The following is a 25493-nucleotide window of genomic DNA, read 5'->3' on the forward strand; positions in this document are numbered from 1 at the left end:
AGTGCTTCCTTAAGAAACCTTATTCCATTGCAGTGTTTGTGCAAACTATTTCCATTTTGTTCCTGTATACTTTGAAGTTTCTCTTCCAAATTAGAAAAAATCATCCAGAACTGTAACTCCTTTGGGTGTGCACCTGCAAACACACAAACTCACATACGTGCCTTTGAATAGCTTGTTGATTGCTCATGAGCACAAAACAGATTTCTGTTCCTACCAGAAAATAACACTATACATCATAAAGTACCTAAGAAGCAACTTAAGCTGTCATCAGCAAAAACATCTGTTCCCAGTACTTATCCCAGTGACTTCAGGCACAGGGAAAGGCTATTGAATGGGCTCTGAAATGTTTTGGGAAAGGGAAAGTGAAGGTTTACAGGCCAGATAGATGACAAAAAAACAGGAACAGCATCAGAATATGCTTCAGAGCTGAGGGCACAGACAGCTTTTGTGGCTCTCCTTATGCAGTTCCTACTGAAAACAATGCCATTTTCTACTGGAGTAACCAGGAAGGGGAATGCAGTACATGTAGACTAGTAAGAAAAACATTCTGATCATCCTGATGGGAGCAGGGGAGATACTTCTGCACAAGTAACAACTGACTGCAAATGGCCTCTCTTCAGAGGTTACTGCTTGAGCCCTGCAGGATGCCAGAGAAGTTGCTGGAGTCCAACTAAAAATGACATTTCTTCTTGTCCATAAAAAGAGTCATGGGAACACTGTCAGGGCTTGTTTTCTTCACAGCCACAGAGACCCCATTTTTACAGGGCGGGGAAAAAAAGGGATGAAGAGAGGGAGTAATTGGCAAAATACAATAAGTTGCTGAATGCTGAAAGGGACCTGGGTCAGATGTAAATTTGAAAGTTTATGGACCGTTTTTTTTGCCAATTTGTGATGGAGGAAAGGAGAAGAAGGATGAAGGAGAAAAGGGAGGAAAGGTTTTGCAGAGCAGTAAATCTCCATTTTTTTTGTTTATTACATGGGTGGTGAAGATTGCAGAGGAAAGTCATTTGTCAGAAAAAGATGACTGCTAAGGACGCTGAGCAAGGGAAAGCCTAAGAATATGGGTGATCTAGTGGTTGGAGGCCCACAGATAAGTTAACAAGGCTTTAGACCACTGCAAGAGGCAATTGCAACAGCCAATAACAGATCAGGCAGATGAAAACGCTATTAGAAAACAAGAATACAAGAAGGGGAAGATACTGTTGATACATGCACTGATGGGAAGACTTCACTCATTTACAAATGGAGGGACAAATCCAAAGAGAAATGTTAAAACCCATGTGCCAGTGGAGTAGCAGGCATCCAGTAATGCTGAGGACCTCACCAGAGCACTGAGGCTGATATTTGTGGGCTGATGACATCCTCTACCCCAGTGCTCATATAGCCCATACCAACACGGGGTATGTCTGCTTGAGCCATGGACATGCCGCATGGGGAGGCAGAGGCACAGTGGTGTTTCGCTCAGGGCTAGTTATCTTTGCCCTTGGAATCAGGTATTAAGAAGAGATATTTCAGGATTTTTGCCCAGCACAGTGTTTTATCTTTTAGTCACAATCATGCTAGGCCCACCCGGTGGGGCAGACCTTTTGGGTCTGCGGGGAGATGGAGATATAGTCTTCCAGTTATAACCTGCTCCAGCCTTGTGCAGAGAAAACAATCCGTAGTGGCTGAAGCCCACTGTCAGTATTATGAAAAGGGCAGGCAGACAATCCAATCCCATGTCTATGCCTTAAAGTAATGAAGTTCTGATCTGCCCAGGTCTGCCACCGATCTCCGTCCCCCTGTCTGTGCTTTCTAGACTCTTGACAGCCTCATAAACTTTGCCTTATGAGGCTCCTTCAGTTCATGTTGGCAGGAATGATCCCCTAAATCCTTCCTGCTTTCTTCCTACTTCCATGAAGTAGAACAGAACTTCAAAAGGATAGACATAACATCATACAAATTCATGCAAATTTAACATTACTGAGAGAATGCAAATGGGAGTCTCCACTACTAAATACAGCTCCAAAGCCTGTTTCCAGTGTTTGGGAGGGGGGAAAAAAAAAACAAAACCAAAAACAAACACAAAAAACCTCCAACAAAAAACCCCCAAAGAGTATGTAGCATGTACCACAGTTGTTTAGATCCCAGTGAATCAGATGCATTTGTACCACAAATATTTGTTCTAACCTGTCTTGGAAATCTCATATATGTATACACAAATGCATAAACATACACTTCTCCAAGTAATGGACACAATACCTGCTCTAGGTCTGCTGCTGTTCTTTTATTTTCTCCTGTGGCATCTTGGTATGGTAAAATGAAGAGTTCGGCAGATGTGGGCAGACCGGGCAGCACTGCGACCAGAATATGCTTGCTTGAAATACCTGTTTCCTGATACATAGACAATTAATGGACAGATAAACAGTGGGGATGGCACTGAACGCTGACAGCTTCTTTGCTAAGGCATCACAGTACTTATATACATGATGGAGGGTACATCTGGTACAACAGGGAGAATCTTGTTAAAAGCCATTGCAGGTAAAATTCATGGGTTAATAATTTCCTGATCTAAGCTATTTTACCACGTTCTCCAGTAAAATATGCAGGGTCCAAGGCAACAGTGATAATCAGACATGCTAAAAGGAGCTCCTAAATAACAGCTGCATATGGTACGATTTGCTTTGTCTAATTTTAGCTATTTTAAAGTTATCTGACTATCCCAAGTCAGTCCCTGAGGTTCTTCATTTAGTCAATGGTAAGAAGCCGCATGTTAAAGGGCAAGGTATGTGGGCAGAACTGCACTCCAGAGGTGTGATTAGCCAAAACATCTTAAAAGCCTTGTGGAGACTCAGGGAGAGAGATGATGAACCACGCTTGAATCCCAAAAGCCAAACAAATTCTTATAGTTCACATCCTGGGTCAGTTCCACAAGTTAACAAGGACCTTTTTTTTTTTTTTTCCTTTAGGTGTTAAAGTTTGTATTAATCTGCAAATTTTTATTTTTTGTCTTCTTAAGCAACCGGTTTAAATCCAACTTGCCCTTCAACACAAATTAGCCGAAATTCAGAAAAAAAGTACCCCACTGGCATCACTACCAGGGTCATCTGTGGTCATTGGTTTCAGCTGCTGTTACCGTGACATCACACAATCAGATTGCAGAGTTCTCCAGAAAAGGAGCTATTTGGCCTTCAGGAAGTTTTGTGAGCCAGAAGAAGGAGAAACAGTGTTTGCTGAATCTTCCTCCACTGCCTTTTTGTTTTGTGAATCATCCAGAGAATGCATTCAAATCTCAAGGTTTTCCTTTAAATCTTAAGTTTCCCAGTGCTGAATTTAGTAGATCACTTTTAAAGGGAAAAAAAAGTGCCCTCAGATATAAAGGCAGACCACAGCAGCTGGATGCAGCACAGGTTCTCCTACAGTCAGGACTTGCAACCCTCTCAGACAGTAAGGACCTAAAACTTAAGAATTCTTCTCCCTAGCAGTTCAGGACCAAAGACTTAGAGCAGCTGCTCATTGAAGGAAATGATGGACAGAGGACAAGGAGTCAGAGAAACTGATTACACATGACCATTATCCCATGCGTGACTGCTGACAGCCCAGGGAATACCATGTGTAGCTATGAAAAGGGAACCATTTCCACTGCACGCCAAGTACGCACATGGTTTTGTTGCTGCTGTTTTTTTTCTTTTTTAATGTGGATTTAGAAAAAAACTATAACAACATAAAGGTCTCATATTCTTTCCAAGTATTCTGTGAAGCCAAGGCTTGCATTATCTGTGCTTGCCTAACAAGTTGTTTTAAGATGTCAAGAAAAAGACACAGTATTACCAGTTAATGCAAAGTCTTCATTTTCTGAGGCTGGGAATGATTTTTTTTGTCTGGAAGCTTTTGGCTGATCTATTGAGTTCGTTCTTGTCGTCTTCATCAAAAGCGGGAGACAGGACTCAGAAAATCAATGATGTGAGCAAATAATTATGATCATAATACAAAATAGGATATTTTGTGATAATCTGAAATTATCCCTACTTAGAGAGAAGATCAGATTTTAGTAGAAAACCATAATTTCTTATGCAGAATTTTTATCCAAGTCTATGGTACTCTGTAATAAGAATGTAATCCTTTAATGAAAGTTCATAAAAATTCTATAGCACAGCTACAATTTCCTATTGAATTATTTAGTTATTCAACTAATTTTTATACAATTTACTTAATTACTGTAGGAAACTATTGGTTTTGTCTTTAATTTTTACAGGAACTTCTCACAAAGGCTTTTTTAAGGTGAATCATCTAGCTATATAAAGAGGGCTAATTAGCTATCAATTTTTTTTTTTTTTTTTACCTCAAACAACAAAAAGACTTCGTGTTTTCACTGCTCTGCTTTTGGAATGTAGCCTTGGTACTGTAGTTTTATAATCCTTTTTTTATGGTTATACTTTGTTTTATTGAGTTGTTTATATTCTGAAAATTCATCCTAAAGATAAATGGACCCTTGAATACTTGATACAGACATAAATAAGTCAGAAGAACAAGCTCCAGAAAAATGTTCTTTTTTCCTCTCCTTCTGTCTTTTGAGGAAATTGAAGAAAAAAATCTCAGAAACAGGTAAGTTTGTGTGCACCTGATTAGTGCAGAGTCTTTCCACTCTTTTTGCACAGATATTGCTACAAATGAACATATAAGCTTGCTAATAACATCTACAAGCCTTGTATCCATTCAAAATCTGAATATTTTTTAAAAAAGCAGAAACACTGTTTCAAACAGTTCCTTTCACTATTTTTCTGCTGAGCTGATAAACCCCAGCTGTCTCTTCTAACTTTTCTTAGCCTCTCAGTTTGAAATCCAAATCTTCAGCCACAAGAATATTTTTGTGACATACTGTTCCACGGCTAAAGAATGAACTTCAGAACTTCTCCATAGTGTTGATGGGAAAAATAGCATCCGATCCTGAACCACAAACTTCATGCTATGTGTGAAAGACATAAAGTGCTTACTTCAGTGCTCCTCTCTGTAGTAAAAATTGTTTTCTTTTTGATCTCCTAAGTTTTGTACAGCATATATATAATTCCATTAGAATAGCACTACTTTCCACTGCTATATAAGAATAGCAGTAAAAGAAGTAAGAATTGCTATGCAGCAGTAGACATGTGTACAGCTATAGGCAGGTGAAATTTGTTTTCTATATGCCCTTTTCTCAGAAATATTCTACATAATCCATTCTCATTAAAAAGAATAAAGAGAAGGCTGACTCTGAGCACCAAATTATCAGAGGATGGGATAATTTCACCTATCTAAAATTTAGGATTCTGGCCTCAAACGCTAGTCTAGCCTCCTTCTACATTTGGTAGAAGCAGAGAGACATCTTGAGAGAACAGCTGATCCAGTCCTAATGTAGGCACAAAGCAGAAATTAGAACCATGATAATGCAGGTTATGGACATTGCTTACCTTCACCAGAGCTCTCTTGACTACCCTACTGATGTCCCTTCTCCACTCTGGGATATCTGGATTGTAGTCATCCAGGTTCGGAGAGAATGATAACCGCAAGGACTGAAATTGTTCTGCAGATAACAATGACATGGTGGTGAGTAAAGACTGTGAAATGCCTCAATGCCAAACAAGTGGGCAGAACCTAATGCAGCCTGCTGCAGCTCATGTTTTGCTTAATCAATCTGCAGGTGATGCACAGACTGTCAGAGAACACAGCAATGCATCTGAGAGATTCACTGAGCGATTCGGAGAATCTAGGCGATCCACAGCTCAAGTGTCATGGAACCAAAAACGGTGATCAGTCTGTACTTCAATGGATGAATAGCACTGGAAAGGGAGTTGTGTTGGGAATGTAATTGAAACGCTACCTTAATCTTGACTTCTGAAGCAGACAAGCCCTGTGAAAGAAGCTGTGATTGTACTCTCATGACAAACACCTGAAATCTTAATGTGAAGGAGACATGGATAAAGGTGGGTAGAGGACTAGCCTTGGAAAACATGCTTCTTGATCTCTGTTGCTGTTAACAGAGATGCCCACACTGATGACTAAGACCATGTGCTTAGTATAAACAGCTAAACCTGGGACTATCAGTGGTTCGTAGACTACATCTATGCTATATGATATTTGTGTGCCCTGCTTCTGAGGCCTGAGTACAATATGAAATCAGTACAGATTTCCATGCAGAACTGCAGCACACAGCATTGACTTATCTTTCAAGCTAAGCAGCTTTCACACCAGTTAAGAGGCCTCTGCTGGCCAAGGCTTGAAAAGGCTTGAAAAACAACCTAACATTTTGACAATCATGTAGTGATAGAGCAAAGGCAGAGGGTTCTGGGAAGGAGATCAATGTTCTGTAATCATCTCAGCCCAGACTAATGTAAGTCAGTGGGTCAGTGGCCTTCTGAGATGTTATGCTGAACTGATAACACTGGAACTGAGTTTATAATCTCACTCAAAGCATCCTGGAATAAAGACCTCATGTTGGTGCCAGCTAACCCGTCTCTCTGGCTCTTGACTATGGAGAATTCTATGTGAAATGAAGGGAGAAGAGCTCACCATACACAGCAATAGTCTTTGTGTCCTGAAGAATGGTGTTTCCTGCTGAGACCTGAACGGTGATGGTGTTCATCCCTTCCACAGAAAATGTGAATGTGATGCTCCCTTCCAACGTGATCAGTGGCTGCAAATATATCAGAAAAGGAGAAATTAAGTTAATTTGTCTGGAAAAGAAAAGCAAAAATCAGTTTGGCTCTCTAGACTATTGGGATGGTTTGGGGAGTCAGTTCCAGCTTGGAAACTTAAGACATAGAAGGCACCTTGTGACATGGAAGCCTATTTTCTGGAGAGGGTTCAGGGATACAGATGGAGATGTCTTCCTGAAGCTCAAAGTAAGGTACTATAATTTCCAAAGGAGCTAAGTTTTAAGATCCTGGTATTTCCTTCCCACTTAGCATGCTAGCTGTTCTGGATCCCATGTTCAAGTGTCCATCTTTGCTGCACTCCCCAGAGAGGCCCAGATCCTAAGATGAGGGCCTGAAAGACTCACCACTCCAGTCCCACTCCTTTCACAGATCTAGCTGTCAGTGATTTACTGAAGGTCACTCAAGGAGATTGTGACAGAACCAGGAGGCAAATTAAGATTTCTCAGTTGTTCTCCCATGTTACCCTTAGACATGGAGGTGTCATTTTTGGAAAGTGAAGTGCAAACCAGTTTATCAATGCATTGTGCCCACTTTCAGCAGTCTCTGCCCTAACTTCCGTTTTCACTTATTAATGAACTCTGGGTGAGATCTTCAAAGCACCCAGTATGAAATCATACTCTGCTCCCATTGTAGTCTGTACTAAAACTCTCACTTCAATGCAAACAGAGTTAGACCAACTCTGATCACTTATGAGCTTAGCAGATCAGAGGGAAGGTTAAAAGGTGACAATCACAGCCTGTAAGTACCTCTAGGGGGAAATGATTTCTGATAGTACAGAGAGTTCTTTAATCTACATACAAAGGCATAACAAGATCCAACAGCTTGAAACTGAAGCTAGGTAAATTCAGACTACAAACATAGTGTATGTGGTCAACACTCAGGATGATTAGCTGTGGGGAAATAGTTGGAAGAGAGGGTAAGAAAGAGAAACAGTGAATTCTCCATCATCTGAGGGAAATTATTAATGCAAAACAACAACAAGAAGTCAGGTTATACCTTAATCAAGTTTGCAGGCGACACCAAGCTGAGTGGTGTGGCTGACATGCCTGAGGGACAAGATGCCATCGAGAGGGATCTGAACAAGCTCAGGGAATGGGCCCGTGTGAACCTCATGAGGTTCAACAAGGCCAAGTGCAGAGTTCTGCACCTGGATCGGGGCAACCCCCAGTATCAATACAGGCTGGGGGATGAAGGGATCAAGAGTAGCCCTGCCGAGAAGGACTTGAGGGTGCTGGTGGATGAAAAGCTGGATGTAAGACAGCAAAGTGAGCTCGCAGCCCAAAAGGTCAATTATGTCCTGGGCTGCATCAAAAGAAGTGTGGCCAGCAGGTCAAGGGAGGTGATTCCGTCCCTCTCCTCCACTCTGCTGAGACGCCACCTGCAATACTGTGTCCTGCTCTGGAGCCCTCAGCACAGGAAAGTCATGGAGCTGTTGGAGTGGCTCCAGAGGAGGCCACAAAAATGACCAGAGGAACACCTATCCTATGAAGAAAGGCTGAGAGAGTTGGGCGTACTCAGCCTGGAGAAGAGAAGGCTCCAGGGAGACCTTATTGCAGCCTGACAGTACTTAATGGGAGTTTATAAGAAAGATGGGGACAGGCCTGATACAATAGGACAAGGGGTAATGGTTTTAAACTAAATGAGGGCAGATTTCAAATAGGTATAAGGAAGAAGTTTTTTGCAATGAGGGTGGTGAAACACTGGCACAGGTTGCCCAGAGAGGTGGTAGATGCCCCATCCCTGGAAACATTCCAGGTCAGGTTGGATGGGGCTCTGAGCAACCCGACCTAGTTGAAGATGTCCCTTCTCATGGCAGGGTGGTTGGACTAGATGACCTTTAAAGGTTCCTTACAACCCAAAGATTCTATGATTCTACGATGAATCACAAAGAGTTAAATAAAGCTGAAAGTACAGATGAAACCCTCTGACATGCATTATGCAGAAGCTAAACATGTGTGGCTGAAGGTCCCTCATGGCTCTACAAAATCCATGAGAATCTCTCACCCCAGAAAGTAATTCTGGGTACTTCAGCCACAAAGATACACGAAATAATAGTTATAATGCATGTGCAGATTTACCAACTCTGCAAGCATACAGGCAGCAGAATGTGGTGCATGCTGTTCTTGTATCTGAAGAGCCTAGAGGCACAGAGGTGTTGGGAACCATTTTATCCACTGGCAGGACATGATAATAAGGTTTTCTTGCATATGTGGTTTAGCATAGAGTGTGGGGGCTCAGGACTGGGCTCAGCATACTTAAGGGGAGGCACAGAACTTATGGCAGTCTCTTCCCTTGTTAGCCACAACAGAAATGAGGCTTAAGCTCTAGGGCTATGTAAAGTCAGTTCCACATATAAAACCAGCTTCAGTTTGAAAGGTTAGTTTCCTAAAAAAAATCCTCAAAACCTCTAAGTCTGAAGTTTTTTGTTTTGTTTTTTCTTACTGAAGAAGGGAGGGTGAGGAAAAACACACTAGAAATTCCTCTGGATTTTGGTTCACTATGTCCACCTGGATGTAAATGCAGGGAGAAAGCTATTGGCAATTTCCATGAAACAGCAATAGACCTTACAGCTAAGTCGCAGCAACAAACACAAAGCAGTTCTTACATTTCAATGTTGGTATGTCAAAGGACCATTTGTCTTTTGCTGTCTGGTTTATAATTTTCTTGCATGCTTCTGTTTAGAAGCATTCCCAGATCCCCCTCTCCCTCCCTCCTCAGTCAGAGTTTTGATTATTTTGATCTCAGTCCATACGGAATACGAACCTCTGTGTTGTTCCCAAACCACCAGACATAAGTAAGTGTCCCCACTTGGCTTGGCCACAGTACTGCCGTGGCATTGACCTCCTTGTTCTTTGTAGTGACGAATGGTAGAGATAAGTGAACATGTTCCAAGGGGCCTGCAGAGACAGAAGCAGCAGGTGAGTCCTCCCTCCATCTGAAATGTCAACCTGGGGGAGAAGGAAACTCAGAGGATATCCATTGGTTTAGGGGAGAGAAGTCCTCCAAATCACTGTGGGGTGTGATGACAGTTAATGTTTCCAGCTTGGTGCCATTTGTAGAGAGGCAGGCCTAAACCTGTTCCTCATAGAACAGGAGCTGAAAAACTTGAACTCTCTTGCATGAGAGACTCATCTAATGCATATATTCAGGGACATTACATACAACTTAAACAATAAGGGCAGAGCCCTGTTATGTGAATACAGCCTTCACGAGGAAAACATAAGAATGTGCAGGACAAATAGCTTCAGTGGACATGAAGCATCTCTGATGGTGCAAACTGCTATAGTTTGGTGAACTTCAGCAGTGGTGTATCTACTTATATCAGCTGAAATGCTATCTGAAGTCAAGTATTCACCGAGTGCCTTCATTTTAATATTACCTTATACTCCCTCCTTTTCCTCAATAAACTCTTCTATTTGTTTAGTATATACAGAACATAATTCATTCGACAAGTGACATTATGCTCAGGGTTACACATTTCCCATCTTCTGGAGACAGATGTGCCTTTGTTGTTACAACTTGTCCTACAGTTTATTTTTTAAAACGTGTTCTGACTGTTCACTTTGAGAACAAAGCAATTGTCCTGAGAGTGACGGGGAAATAAAAATAAAGAAACCCCAGGTGACATGGGAACATGGGTTTCTTAAACAAATTGAGACCTGTGGTGGGTTGACCCTGACTGGATGCCAGGTGCCCACTGAAGCCGCTCCATCACTCCCCTCCTCAGCTGGACATGGGAGAGAAAATATAAAGAAAGGCCTGTGGGTCTTTTACATTTACAATGGAGATCATTTACCAATTACTGTCACGGGCAAAACAGACTTGACGTCAGGAAATTAGTTTAATTTATTACCAATCAAATCAGAGTAGGATAATGAGAAATAAACCCAAATTTTAAAATATCTCCTCCCAACTTCTTCCAGGGCTTAACTTCACTCCCAATTCTCTCTACATCTACGCAGTGGCACAGGGGAACGGGGAATGGGGGTTGTGGTCAGTTCATCGCACGTTGACTCTGCCGCTCCTTCCTCCTCAGGAGGAGGACTCCTCACACTCTGCCCCTGCTCCAGCGTGGGGTCCCTCCCACGGGAGATGGTCCTCCACCAACTTCTCCAACGTGAGTCCTTCCCATGGGCTGCAGTTCTTCACCAACTGCTCCAGCCTGGCCCCCCCCACGGGTGCCGTCCTTCAGGAACAGGCTGCTCCAGCCCGGCCCCGGCGGGGTCCCAGGTCCTGCCAGCAACCCTGCTCCAGCCGGGGCTCCTCTCTCTCCCCACGGGGCCACAGGCCCTGCCAGGAGCCGGCCCCAGCGCGGGCTGCCCACGGGGTCACGGCCTCCTTCGGGCATCCCCCTGCTCCGGCGTGGGGCCCTCCCCGGGTGCGGGTGGAGATCTGCTCCCCCGTGGAGCTCCATGGCCACAGGGGCACAGCCAGCCTCCCCGTGGGCTTCCCCAGGGGCTACCGGGGACCCTCTGCTCTGGCGGCTGGAGCCCTCCTGCTCCTCCTGCTCTGGGCTGGGGGCTGCAGGGCTGCTCCTCTCTCATATTCTCACTCCTCTCTCTGGCTGCAGCTTGTTGTGCAGCTGTTCCCCCCCGGCCCTCCCTGCCCTTCTTAACTCTGTTCTCCCAGAGGCACCACCACCATCGCTGATGGGCTCAGCTTTGGCCAGCAGTGGGTCCGTCTCGGAGCCGGCTGGCACTGGCTCTATGGGATACAGGGGAAGCTTCTAGCAGCTTTGCACAGAAGCCACCTGCTACCAAAACCTTGTTATGCAAACCCAATACAAGGCCACATCTACATGTCCTGCATCTGCAAGCTCCCCAGTGATGTGAAGCAGAGACCACAGCTTGGGAGGATTGATTGCATTGTCCATACGGAGTTGAGATACATTGCTAGAGGATCTTATATATTTCATGAGAGAGTTTTTCAGGACATATCCCATACATGTACCACCACTTACACCTTGCTTTTCAACCTAAAGGAACACCACACATTCGGAGCAAGCACTCTGTACCCCTACACAGCACACAGGTAGAGAGAGAGAGATATGTGGAAAAATTGTCCCAAATCAGACTGTATAAACAATGGCAGCATAAACAAGGACCAGTGTTCCTCACTCATTACTGAAAGGCAGCTTTCTCTGGGATGCAGACACAGCTGCTGTTTAACCTGACACAATCCAATTAAGAGTTATCTATGATCAGACTAACCAAAGCCTGCTATAGGCCATATCATGGCTCATTTTTCCTTTTGTAATAAGCAGTCAATGATCTTCTTGAAAATTCATGAGAATCAAGAATTTCACCCTGATGATTTTAATGGCATTTCCCTGCTCAGACACATTTCTATCATGGGGCCCTGACTGCTCTCAGGAAGACCCTGAGACCTGAAAAAGAGCAGCTTCCCAGGCCAAATATTTTTCAGCTCTGATATCTTTTGGAATATTTGCCAAATGCCCAATGTCAGCACAGCCCTCTAAAGGAATAACTTTCTGAACACTGGATGCGGTGACAGGAGTGACAACAGAGCCCATGTAAAGTCTAATACAGTCCACCATAACTGCATAGCTGCTCTGAATACATCTCAAATGATCTTGCACTGCAGAGAGTGCCCAGCACCTCCTTGGTCTTCCACCATATGCCAGCTAGGAAAGAACATGAAAGAATGGCTCAAGCAAGCCAATTCCACCCGAGTGTTTCTGTGCACGTAGCTGATGAGTCAGTGGCTGAAATGCTGAACTGTTATCTGGCCAGCAGATGGGGATAGCACACTCTGGATAGGCCCTTAGCTTGGTAGAAGACTGCTTTCTCCCAGATAAGTCTGAAGAGAATTCAAGAGAATTAATTTCTGAGCTTCACGCAGGGCCATGGAGACTACAGACCTTCACCTGCTCCAGGAAAAAACAACCTGTGTACAAGTCCTAGAGAAGAGAAAGGGAGAAGTTTTCCAAAAGGTTCACTTAGGCAGGTGATGTTACTCTGCAGCATCCAGACAAATGCATAACTGACTTTTCAGAGGAAATTTTTGACCTGTCAGGACAATTCAGAGACAGACTGTTGGCTGGAGAAGCAGTTTATATGCAATTTACTTTCCATACACCCCAAAATGCTCCTGCCTCACAATAACCTGCATTTCTGGATCCCTGGACCCACTGCAGCAAAGGCACTGCTGCTGTGCGCTGGCCCCACGGCCGCAGCAGGGTGAGGAGGGCACTGGGTGGAGGCTTCACTCTGGTCTTCGAGGTCAGGAGCACCGTGGTTCAAAGCCTGCAGTTCTCCCCTCAGCAAGGCTGCTGGGCACAGGTAGGGAAGGGTGTTGAAAGGCCCAGACCTGGCTGCACACACCCGTGTAAATCAACCCTGTAACATGGGGTCACCCACTTAGCTCTTCCTAAAACTCTCCAGATATTCAGGCTGTACGCTGCTTTTCTGGGGATCTTAGCTATACGGTAATGTGGGTCTATTGTAAGGACAGATGTTTTTACAAAACTCCCCAAAGGCCAAGCTCATACACCCCAAGCAGAACGCTCAGCAGAGAGCCGAGTGGCAATGCAAGCGTTTAAATAGGATTTAGAAGATTTTGGGGATCTGGGTTGGGTCTCCCATCTGGAGTGGGCTGGATTTATTGTACATCTCTGTCCTCAGCAAATCTATTGCTAGTCTGAGTGGCACCATGCTCGGTCTGCAACCTGTTTTGAAGTCCCTAATTCTTGTCATGTAGAGAAAGGCGAGACATGTCCCTTAGAGCTGTCACTTCTCCAGGAGGTGAGGCACGCATAATCTGGGCCTGGCTGCAATGATCATGCAGCACTTAAGTGCCATGCTGGCCTTACCTACACACAACACAGAAACATATGCTATCAGCTGCTAAGTCACATGAACGCATCTGAATATTGTTTCTTTCTTGTATTGCTAAAACAATCAAATGGTTCTTAAGCCCTCAATGTCCCAAGAAAATGGATTAAAACAGCTATAAGTCAGAGAGCCGCTATGAGTGAGAGTGAAGGCTGGACATCTGCCTTTTCCTTCCATTTTGTTGTTGTTGCGTGAGAAAGCAGTTGTTGTTTCATGTAGCCTCATTACTTTGCAGGCAGGCTGAGGGTGTGCAATGGTCCTCACGGAATCGTCTCTTGTCAAACAGCAGATGATTACAAAAGCAGCTCACATGAGGCTGTCAGAACCTCCTGCGAAATATCAACCACCAAAACACTTCTCTGTTTGTTTCCAGTGACCTTTACAAAGAGTAAAAAAAGAAAAAAAAAAAAAAAAAAGACCACGGCTCCTGTTGAGCTGACTTCCATAACCAGCAGCAGTGGGAGAGGGATTTCTGCATTCAGAGCCTGCAGTAGCTCCCGTGATAATTACCCAAGCACACACAGGGAGGCAAACTGGAATATGACTCCAGAAGCAAAGAAATTACTCAAAAATGTATAAATGTCTATTTGAGTAGAGGTCCTTTTCTCTACCCTACTTAGGGTGATATTTAAATAACTAAAAAAAAAAAAAAATAAAATCAGTAGCTGTCTAAAAGCTGAGAATTTTCCTTGATGCACCAGTGCCTCAGCACAGAAGTGATACAGACTAAGCCCTCAAATCAAAACCCCAAACTTCACAATAAGCTAATTTACAAGTACGGTTATTTTTGCAAGGCATTCTTCAAACATGTGGTGTGCTGAAGGATTATGTGACATAAAAGTTTGCCACAAACCAGGATCTATCAGGTTAGGGAATCATAAATGGTGCACTATGGTCATGAACCAAAGGTTTTTTTGAAGGGAGGCATACCGGGAGATATTTGCTCCCGCTTCTCTAGTGCTCCCTCATAAACCTTCTATCTCCAACAGCTATACCTCCCACTGCTCCCATCTGTTAATATGATGGTGCACCATTAAAGAGCTGCCCTCTCCCCCTGAAGAGGCAGCTGCTTTCATGCTGCATGAAGGAACTCCAAAACTAGAGCTCAAGTATATGAATTGTGCTAAATTATCTAGAGAATATGTGGAGTTAATTTGGTAACTTTGAGTTTTGGAATTTCTATTTTTTCAGTAAATCTGGCACAGAGGCACACAGCTAAGAACATAAATAATCAACAAAAAGCACCCCACTGTATAAAGAAAATGATGGCCCCAAACAAAATTCATCAGGGATATTACAAAATTTCAGTAATAGCTTGACCCTTTGGGTTCATAAACACACACTAGAATAAATATGAAAGAATACATTGCTGGTTTTATGCAAGGACTTAGGAAACATTTCAATTGTAAACCAGAGACAGATGAAGTATAATAAGGTTAAAAAGAACAGCAGAAGAGCAATGTGAAGATAATATTTTTTCTTGTAATATTCTCTAACACCAAGATTTTGGTTCCTATGACAACAGAAAGACTGAAATGCACTGGTTTCCATCCCAGATGTGGTTGTATTTTATTACAGGAAAAAAAACACATGTACAAAGTAGAAGTCAAAGCTTTTAAAAGGGATTAAAAATCCTCGATGTCCTTTTTTTCTGGAACTGTAAATATGCTAATGAAAGTGCATTTCAGAAAGGGCTGGACACTCCTTTCTGCTGTCCCAAATTAGACCCCAAATTAGAGGTTGAACATGGTTTTAAAAGCTATGTCACTATTGCCTGTGGCTGCTCTCAGCCTGGAGTCCTCTGCTGGAGGACAGACAAACACTCATCATATCCCATCACTCTGCTCTCAGCTGCAAAGACCCAAATGTCATTTCTAAGGACAAGTAATAATTTTTGAAAGAATGACAGAAGCTAACAACTAGTATGAACATACATACACGTTACATGCAGGTAGAGGACAGCGTTGTCAGATCCCAGGCTGTTTTCTACCAGCACAGTCACTCGGAATATGCCTACATTCTGGTAGATGTGCTTGATTCCATCTTCTGTTGAGCTGAGATTGGCATATGACACAGCGATGCCGTCTCCAAAATCCACCTGAATGAGGGATCTCTGGAGGTCTCCCTGTGGTCATAGAAAAAAGAAAGGGTCAGAAGAGACTCTGTTTTTTTTGAGAAAGATTGGAGCAGTGAGGTGATCTAGACCACAACTGGAGGATAGTCACAAGGTCTGATGTTACCAGAGGGAAGGTGGTCACTTCAACTTGCTCAATGTCAGTGGAAAGTGACCCCCCTCTCGAGGCTGACTCAGCTGCACTGTGAAGGAGGTATCCTCCAAGGTGTGAGCAGTAGCCCTGCTTTACTAATGACCAGGGGACTAGGGGACCTTCTGGAAAATATACTGGTTCCTTCCCCTGGGTTTCCTTATAGTGAAGAGCAGGGCTGTGGAGTGGAATGGTGGTCGTCTCAGCAAGGGCTCAGGACATCAGTGGCTATTGAGATTGCCTCAGGAGTGTTTGGAACAACCCACATCGTGATCTTCTGTATTTTAAAACCATAAAAAGCAGAAAGATAAAATTGAGAAGTCCTCAGGGAAAGGTCAAGTATATCAAAGTCGTGGGGTGTCAAAAGAACCGCTTCAGCCTCACATGATAACGACAGTTTACAGCAGTTTATGACTTGCTCAGTGGCCTGATTTAAAACGAGCTGGACTTGTATTTATTTCAGAACAGCTACCAACAGTACTGACACTATGTGGGACCCTTTGTGCCTGCCTCAGAAGGGAAGGGCTAATGAATTGACAGAGCTGATTAAGTTCTCCTCCTCTCTAGAAATAACCCCAGCAGAGAGGGTTTCTGGTATAACTCAGACTGCCACTTTGTGACATTTGTGTCCTGGGCTGTTAATCTTGCACATTTCAGAATTGTTACAATAAATTCCGATAAATAAAAATCACAGCTGAGAAACAAAAAAAACCCAAACAAAAACCTCCACCACAAACCAAAAGCCAAGGATATCAGGGATCTGTATACTCCATACCAGAACAGGGATCTGCTAAAGTGAAACAATCTTAAAACAGGTTTTAATCTTCCACTCCTGAAACTGAATTCCAGCCTGGTGTATGCAGCTTCGTCAAACTCAACATCAGAGTCATCCAGCCCTAAAAGGCTTTTAAAAACCCAAAAGAGCAGAGTGATGCAATTTCCTTATTCTGCTTTAACAGACGAAGAGCAATTTTTTTGTTGCGAGCCTTTTTAAAAGATGGAGAAATGAATCATGCTTGTATACAAAAAAACACTTTGACTTATGTCTTAAAAACTAGAATCACCTGTAAGATTTCTCATGTCACGAGGCAGTGGTATGCCTATAGTAAGGGCAGTTTCTGACAGCCAGATAGTTACACAGCCTACACTGACCTATATAACAACTGTGGCCTCTGGAGATCCTCTCCCTTTCAGGTAAGATGCAGTACCTTAACTTTGAGCATTCTTGCTCCTTTTGAAAGTCCCCCTCAGTGGCCCTGCATGATGCTTATGCTGGGTATGTTCACGCCTGCTGGCTGTTGCCATGGAGCAGCTCGCTCCACAGCCTGGTGCGCTGAAGCAGCTGCCACTGTCTGGAAGAATGCCGGTAAATTAATAGCTGAGGGCAGTTCATAAAATTGGCTGAAAGGACATTTAATTTACTTTGGTTTGGTTTACTTTTCCTTTTTTGGCTGTTGTTGTTGTTGTTCTTTTCCCTTGAGAGAGAAACAGTCTGCTGGATGCCCAACTGGAATGAAAGGTACCCATGTAAATGGTTGGCGTCAGGCAGGATTCCACATCAGAAAGGGAAACGTGCGTGTGAGTGTGGGAGGGAATTGTAACATAAGCTTTACATTCCTCATGTTTTCTCAGTCTTTTTATAACTTGTGAAGGCAGAAATAGTGAAGGCTAAAAGCAGGAGGAGCAGAGCTATACCCGGGGATGGCAACGAAGACAAATTTTCCCAGATGCTCCCTTTCACAGGCTGAAGGTGTTACACTGCCCTGGCACCCTGCTGGAAGTTCAGTTGCTTCCAAATGGATGAGACAAAAATAACTGTGTGGCTCTGTTCTCAAGGATCCCAGACTCAAGTGTGGTAGGGGAAAGACATCCCTTGACAGAGGCACATGTCTATGTCTGTATGAATCTATATAGATTCATACAGATATCTAATGCCATTTCCCTCCTGGTGTCTTGAAGGTACAGACAGCAATTCCCTGTTCTCCCCTTGAGAGCACCAGCAAGAGCAAAGGAACCCTGAGGTGCTGAGACATTAGTGAGAAGGCCAACCTGAATATCCTTTTAGAAAGAAAAGTGGGGATCTTGCATGTTAATCCAGCTCCAGGTTGCCCTTGGGTAGTTATTAACTAAGTTTCTCTTAGTAATTAACTTGGTAACGTCTGGAGTTTTCAATGACGTATTGTCAAACCTGAGAAAGGTGCTTGGGCAATGCAAACTACTAAGCAAAGCTCTTAGCAAATTCTCCATTGGATGCTTTACTAGAAATTTAACCTGCTTATGTTCTTTTTGAGACACAAATCACAGAGGCAAGGACTCCTACCTGTGTTACACGGAGGATCATTCCTCACGAAGAGCCTTTAGGAACACAGGCAATCATCAAGTACATAGTTATGTCCTTTGTTGAGCTGAGTTATTTGAAAAAAGATGTGCAGCTTCAGACATAATGCATGGGGCTTGGGCACTCCTGACCATTTGGCTGAGCCAACAGAAGGCATCAAATGGGATATGCCTCCACAGACAGAAGTGAGCATACAAGAGCTTCTCAGCTCTGAACTCCTTTCAGAGGGGGAATATAGTCTCTCAATCATGCTGCTGGACTCAGACCAAAGACAGAGATCTCTGAAGTACCCTTAGATACTCTCCCAATCCCTCTAGCTCCATCATCACTAGGATTTTAGTCATCTTTTGTTACCAAGAAAGAGACGATGTATTCGAACGTCTTTCAGTAAAGCCACACTGCTGGGACAAAAGCTGTTTGCATGGTTAAAACTGCACCACCATAGTGACCCTGCCAGCTTTATCAGCTCTGAGTATATTTGAGGTCATGGAGTTGAAGTATATTTCAGGTTGATGTATATTCCTCTGCATATTTGAGGTAGCAGAAGAATATCAAAAGGGTGACAGCATTTTAGAACAGCTCTGTTTCTGCAAGTGTCAAACTTTGTGCTCTAATAAGTGTTTTTTCTCTCGTCTTCATTTTCTCCACAGCCATGTAACCCATGGTGTCTACAGGTGCTGCCAGGGAAGGGAACCATTTCTAAGGCATGCAAAATTTAGTCTTCAATTTTTCTTCCAAATTCCCTAGGAAGAAAAGATGCTGACAGAGACAACTGAAAATCTAATTGGAGAAGAGCTTCCGCTGCTGTTCCCCCAGTCTTTTTCATGTGTCTTGGCCTTTCCTGTTTTGTTTTAAAACCTTTTGAACTGGAAATACATTTTCCATTCAGTAAGATCCAGGCTATAACAGTTCTCTGAAAATGCCACATTTTGAAAAGCTGACATTTAAAATTCTAGTTTAGGAAGGGAGAAAAAAAAGTCAGGAAAACAAAGAGACTGTGTTTTGACTTGTTCTAGTGTTTTATCTGTGCCAAGTAAGAGCATGGGCAGAATAAGACAGGAGGATAAAGCAGATGAGCCAAGATCAAAACATTTCCATATAGCCCACATCTGACGTACATCAACTCCAGCTGTCCGTGTCTCAGGCACTTCTCCAGAGCAAGTGGCTGTTTTAGCAAGAGAAGTTTTGTTTTGCAACAATTTGATGCATATATGTATCTTGCAAAAATCTCTCCCGTTGCTTTTTGCAGCTTCTCCTTGTCATTTTGACAAGTCCAATACTACATGATAGGGGTTTTCTGAAGCTTTTAACTCGATTCAGGCAGACACAGAACTCCCCCCATTACTTCTGCAGCCACAGCACAGCACTTGGATGCAATCAGCACCAAGCTATCTTTGGGCAGCCTCTCTGGCCTTCATTGTAAGAGGTCTTTTATGCCAGTGCTCTTAGGCTTTAGGGGAGAAATTTGGCAGGTTGGCTGCTTGTGGTGATATCTCTGCATTCAGCTCCTGTATTTTAAACACACTAAGCTAGTCAGCAGCCAATTACAATAGCTGAAAAAATGAAAGCGTTTTTGATGGATTTTTTTTACCTTGTGCTAGGTATATGCAATATGCACAAGTTTGGATACAACCTGAAGGAGTTCACTGCAATCTTGATAAAGGCTTTATTCCAAGTCAAAGACTTTAACTTATGCTGAACTTTAAGCACGAGTACTCCTTTTAGCTTGAAAAGAAGCCCTGGGAATTAAAAACAAGTTTCCCAAGGCCCTATATTATGCCCTTCACCTATACAATCTTTGATACTAAAATGTAAATCAGAACTTTTCTGTTTTCTGAGGGATTTTCTCATGAAATGTCTAGGGGGTTTCCAAGCATAAACAAATGATTCCCCTCTCTCCTTCCCCTCCCCACCCCTGCAAGCCAAATGAACATTTTTCCTGTATCTTGCCAGAAGAACAAATGTCTAGAGCGTACACAAGACCTGGATGCTTCCAAAAAACTCTGTGACGCTTCTAGCCTTACGTATATCAAGAAACAGCCCATACAGTTTGCACCAATATTTTTACATTTTGATAACTTTTATGCAGCTCTTAGTATTTTGGTGTGAGATGTGAGACCCACCTAGCAGGATTCTCTCTCAAACACTTCATCTGAATCTTACCCAGAAGGTTGTAATAATGAATTTTCCTTATTGAGTTACAGTATTTGTATCTAAATGGAAGTATTAACACAATGAAACACAGTTCAAGGCTTTTAATTTTGGTTCCCATGTTTCACATTCAATTTTGAACTCTTCAATTACGCACCAACTTGTGTGTCTTCCTTACAGATGTTGATAATTGATTTAATTATCCTTTACAAGAGACAGACACAGCTGTTGTTGGATTGTCTTCATGGATTAATGTTTTGTCCTTTCTTTAGATTAACCCTTTTCCCTCTTTGGGATTTTCCTATCACCGTCAGAAAATGTCCATCAAAGATATTTCCATTGCAACTGAATATCTACACATGGGACACCTTTAGTCTAGGTCTGTTTAAATCATATGCTTAATTTTAAACAGATATTCAAGCCCAGCTTGATCAAGTACTGAAAAATGTGCTTTCCTGTGTAAATTCCTGCTTTCAGAGAGATGCCCTTAATTTTTTAAAATCAGAAACTGAATAGAAATGTGTCTTTTATCAGAGCAAATAGCTTGATACTTTTCACATGTGCTTCTTTTTCTACACCAAAACAGTTAATTGTATTAATTAAATCATTTATTCTAACTGCCAGCTGTGCCAGCTCAATGCAGCTATGAGCTTTTTCTACAGGACTAGATCTTCTATGCTCCACAGGAATCAATAATTACAGCCCCTCGGGATTATGCAGAATAATTCAACTTGTGTGACTGGAGTTGCATTAGAAGACTGTAGTACTGTGTGTCATCATGAAGGCGAGGTCAACTTTCATACATTTTCATGGAATTTCAGCAGTGAATTTAAAAATGCATGAAAGGCTCTGATTTCTCCCAACAAGCTTGTCATCATCAGTAACACAGAAAATGCAATTATAATTCAGATGACGGGGGGTGGGGGTGGACAGATCCTTCGTCTGTGTGTAATTAACATGAATGTGGTGGTGTTAGTAAGATAAACACCCATGATTCAGCACGTGCATTGAAAGTTAGGATGAAGGTTTCATGGTTTTGTGATCATTACTAACCAACCTGTGATACCAAAAGAGGGAACACAGTAGGATATAATGGAAAAAAACAGACTATGCTTTTAAGTACTACTAGCTTTGCATCTTTAATTTGAGTACATCAACAATCAAAACAATCTTAGTGCTAAGCTCATCTCCAGAGACTTCAGCTGAGTTGAATTCTGAATAGCACCGAACAACAGTGCTGAGGTGGGAAATGCTAATGGTGTTGACCAGCCCAGCAGGTTCCCAAGGTCATTAAATGTACCTGAGACACAGCATACCTTGTACAGCCATTTATTAATATTGTCGTTACAAAAAACCATAGTGGTCTTTAGGAAATTCAGGGCTCCATTTGTATATTCACATAGTAAGAGAGAGAGTTGTCTGCCCTTATGAGCATTAAGCACAAAAATGAAAGGCATGGAGGGCATCAGGGAGAAAGCAAAGGTGTATTTTCAAATGAGGAATAAAAAAACCAGAAAGGTTAAGTTTCTTACTCAAGATCATGCAGAAAGAGCTCAAAGCGTGGTTCAAGAATGAGTTCAGATTGCGTGAATTCCAGCCTATGGCCTCAACTGTAGGAACAATTGAGCTTTCCCCGCAGATTAGTCTAATCCAAACATGCAATAGCAGCAGCAAATAGTCAAAAACCAAAAGACTTGCTTCTAAGCATAAGTAGTTTTCTCCTGTGTTGCAATTTATTGACAGAGATGCTATTGCTATTCTCCTTAACTCAATGGAAATTTAAGAGCAAAATTACCAGCCTAAGTATGGTGCTCTGCTTATTGAAAACTTCCATAATGCTTCGTACAATGGGATATATGCTAGGTATAAAAGGAAATATTGATGCTTCCTGGCTGTTGTCACCCAGTAAGAATATCAAGATGATTCTACACAGATTAATAGAAGAACTAACCTGGACAAACCTTTCCAATAATAGGACCAAAGATACTAAGTGCAAGGTGAATTTGCAAACAGTTTTTAGGAATTCATACAGAAATCCTAAAAAGTTACCGGAAAATTAGACCACTTTGGAAAGCATTCTCACTTAAATATGAGTTGTTGGTTAGTTTTGCTTTTAATGACATTTATATGCTGCCAGATGTAAATGCTTCACAGGAAAATTTTATGTGAGTCAGGGTTAGAGAAACTGGGCCAGAATCCCAGCTCTCAGAAATTAGCAATGCTCTACGCACTGCTGTTTCTGGTGCCTGCCCCCTCTTCACTTGCAGGGACATCAATGATTATTTTCCTTTTGTGTCTTCTTCAATAGCAGAACACTTCTGAATGTCTTGTCCTTGTTTGTCTCTTCAGATGTCTTTTATTGACATTGTGTCATTGTCAGAATGACACTGTCCTGGCTCTCAGCATCACCACAAGCACAGGCAGGCTCTACAAGAAACCCTTGCAATGTGGTTCCTGCCCCTGAGTCCCACACCTGAGTGAAAACAGTTTTTTACTGCCACCATTTGCTTCACTCCCCTCTTAGCAAACCCCTCCACTACAGAGATCTAGTGACTTTTCAGGGCCTCCAGTGAGCCTGCCTCTGCAGTTCATTTTTCTTTTCAGACCGAGGTCTGAAATGGATGGAGCAGAAAACCCTAGAAAGATAACAGGAGTGCAAATCTGAAATGAACTCTTGTACCTTGGCTCACCAGCTTCTTTTTTTTTTTTTTTTATTTTCCCCCTGCAGGTCAAGTGGAATAGAGGCATGAAAAAAGAGAGCTGGGAGGCTTCAGTGTATGGAACAGCTCTTCAGATCTGAAGGTGTCAAACAAACTGCCTCAGAAGGATACAGGAAATGTTAAGTTGCAAAGGGACTACAACATAAACAAAGGCCGTTGCTTTTTCCATCCTAAAAGATATTAACTGACACAGGCTAAAGGAAGAGTCTGCACCAGGGTGAAGCACTTAAAAATATTGAGCACCACTCCAGGGGGCAAGGGTTGAATAGGACACACTTTCTTCATATGCCATTGGGAAAAACAGCACATGCATACAAAGACATATGCAGCCTTTTTTAACTTGCCTGATGCCTTCTCTTTAGCAAAAATGGAGTGGTACAGATTTGTGGATGAGGAACATCCTGGATTGTACTATGCTGTATACCTGTGCAGGACAGAACTAAACAGAAAATGGCAAGTTCTTGTTCTGTGATACTTCTGCCTTGTTTGCAAGGGAAAGAAACTTCCCTTTGAGAAGTGGGGTTGGACTAAATAGTCTTCAGACATCCCTTTCAACCTCAATTATTATGTGATTCTGTGAAATCAATATCTATTCTATAAAAGAGTGGTGGTTCTTTTGCTGGGTTGTTTAACTTTTCTAGTGAGTGCTGTGATTTTTGTTACTGAAACAGTTAATTCAAGACACATCTAGCAGGCAGAGTAATCAGAAAGGCTGGAGGTTGATCAGTACTGTTTTAGCGCTCAGAGCAACTCGTAACCTCTTCCTTACCAGATAGGCTGAAAGCAAGCCCCGTCTTTGGATCTCCTCAGAAGCCAACTCACTCACCAAAACATAATTTACGTACTCCCTGATACACAGTATGAGAAAGACTCCATCTCCTAATGGAGAAGGTGTTGCTTTCAGACTCTGGTGAATACTGAAGCAGGGTTATCAAAAAAGATCAGAATCAACAGAAAAGACAGAAAGATTCACAGGACATCCTTGTATAAAAGAGTGGTCAGTGCATTCTTAGAGGATACGTGAATTCAACTGCTCAGAGAATCAAGAGCAGGACATTGCTCTCCCTCTGAGTACTGGCATAGTTTTTTGACAGTTTGGTGACTTCTCAGATTACCTGTCTCCTCCTCTCAATATGATTTAAAACTTTGCTGAGAATAGAAAGGAGATGCAATGAACACTTTTTTGGGGAGGTCCACCTTTCTTGATTATTTTTAATTATTTTTTAAAAGCCTGAAGACTTTGAAACTTGTTTTAGACTTTTTATTCTTCATCTTTAAACACAGAAATCAATAATTTATCCAGATGAAATTATGTTTATACTGTTATGACAGTATCTACAGTAGCAATGTTGTATGACTGTCACTACTGAAATAAGGTGACACAGAATCACAAAATAATTAAGGTTGGAAAAGACCTTTAAGATCATCAAGTCCAACCACCAACCCAACACACCATGCCCACTAAACCATGTCCTGAAGTGCCACATCCACACGTTTTTTGAACACTTCCAATGATGGTGACTCCACCACCTCCCTGGGCAGCCTGTTCCAATGCTTGACCGTTGACTCTCTCTGTAAAGAGATTTTTCTTAATGTCTAATCTAAACCTCCCCTGGTGCAACTTGAAGCCATTTCCTCTCATCCTAAAATGACCTACGTTGTGGAGAAAATGAACACTCAGGTCAAACACCTGCCTCATGTTAGATATGATTTATTATATGTTATTGCCTTTACAAATCCAGACATCTGTTGGCTGGGAAAAGCATCAATAATAGATATGTAAAAACCCTAACACACACCCTACAAAACTCAACTCCAGAGGTCATCCTCATTTCTCTTTCCGCACTACAGATGACATTTACTATGGAGAGAGTCAGAAGTAATTTCCATGAACACTCTAAGCTGTAAAGGGATGTACATTTTGCCCAGTGTAAAAGCATAGCTGTTTTAGGATTTATTGACCAGCTATACAGGAAAAAGGGTAGAAGTTTAAATAAATCAAACTGCATTAGGGAAGAAGAGAAAATAGTTACTTTGTGAATATTACTATTTGGGAGCCTACAATTAAACATAGATAAAGAACTGCTGAGGAATAAAAACAGGCAAAAAGATTTTAAATATTTTTTCTAAGGATTCAGAAATGGAGGGAACAGAACAAGTGAAATACCAAGTTAAGTTACAGATGTAACAAAAACACAGGCTCTGATCAGAGTCTGAATCAGCTTCACATTTGCAATTAATTCCAGACTTAATGCTGCTGACGACATCTTGAGATTTCATACACAAACGCCTAAACAGATCTGCATATGTACTTTTAGCCATGTTTGGTTGAACGTCAGTGGCAAGTAAAAGTGGAAATTCAATTTCAAACACAGCAAGACGTCAAAAGCACAGGTAAGGCTGGGGATTAGGATTCAAACCTGCACTCTCCAGTTCTACTTTGAAATTCCCAAACCAGTTCCCAGTTTTCATCAACTTCTCCCAGCCATTACCCT

The 25493-nt window shown here is 42.3% G+C and overlaps 1 protein-coding gene across 1 annotated transcript in view; it reads right to left on the reverse strand.

The window, feature by feature from the left end:
- Positions 1-25493, reverse strand: part of LOC309406999 (VPS10 domain-containing receptor SorCS1-like) — a gene marked incomplete at its 3' end in the record, with an annotated part of 303428 nt that overhangs the window by 16266 nt on the left and 261669 nt on the right. The window contains exons 19-23 of the mRNA XM_082002391.1: positions 15464-15650; positions 9435-9568; positions 6526-6649; positions 5427-5539; positions 2242-2373 (exon numbers count right to left, since the gene is read on the reverse strand). Of these exons, the coding sequence (XP_081858517.1) occupies positions 2242-2373; positions 5427-5539; positions 6526-6649; positions 9435-9568; positions 15464-15650 (690 nt within the window). The remainder of the gene's footprint in view (positions 1-2241; positions 2374-5426; positions 5540-6525; positions 6650-9434; positions 9569-15463; positions 15651-25493) is intronic.

The sequence above is a fragment of the Phaethon aethereus genome, assembly GCF_964289735.1.
Source record: "Phaethon aethereus genome assembly, chromosome: 7".
Classification (NCBI taxonomy): Eukaryota; Metazoa; Chordata; class Aves; order Phaethontiformes; family Phaethontidae; genus Phaethon; species Phaethon aethereus.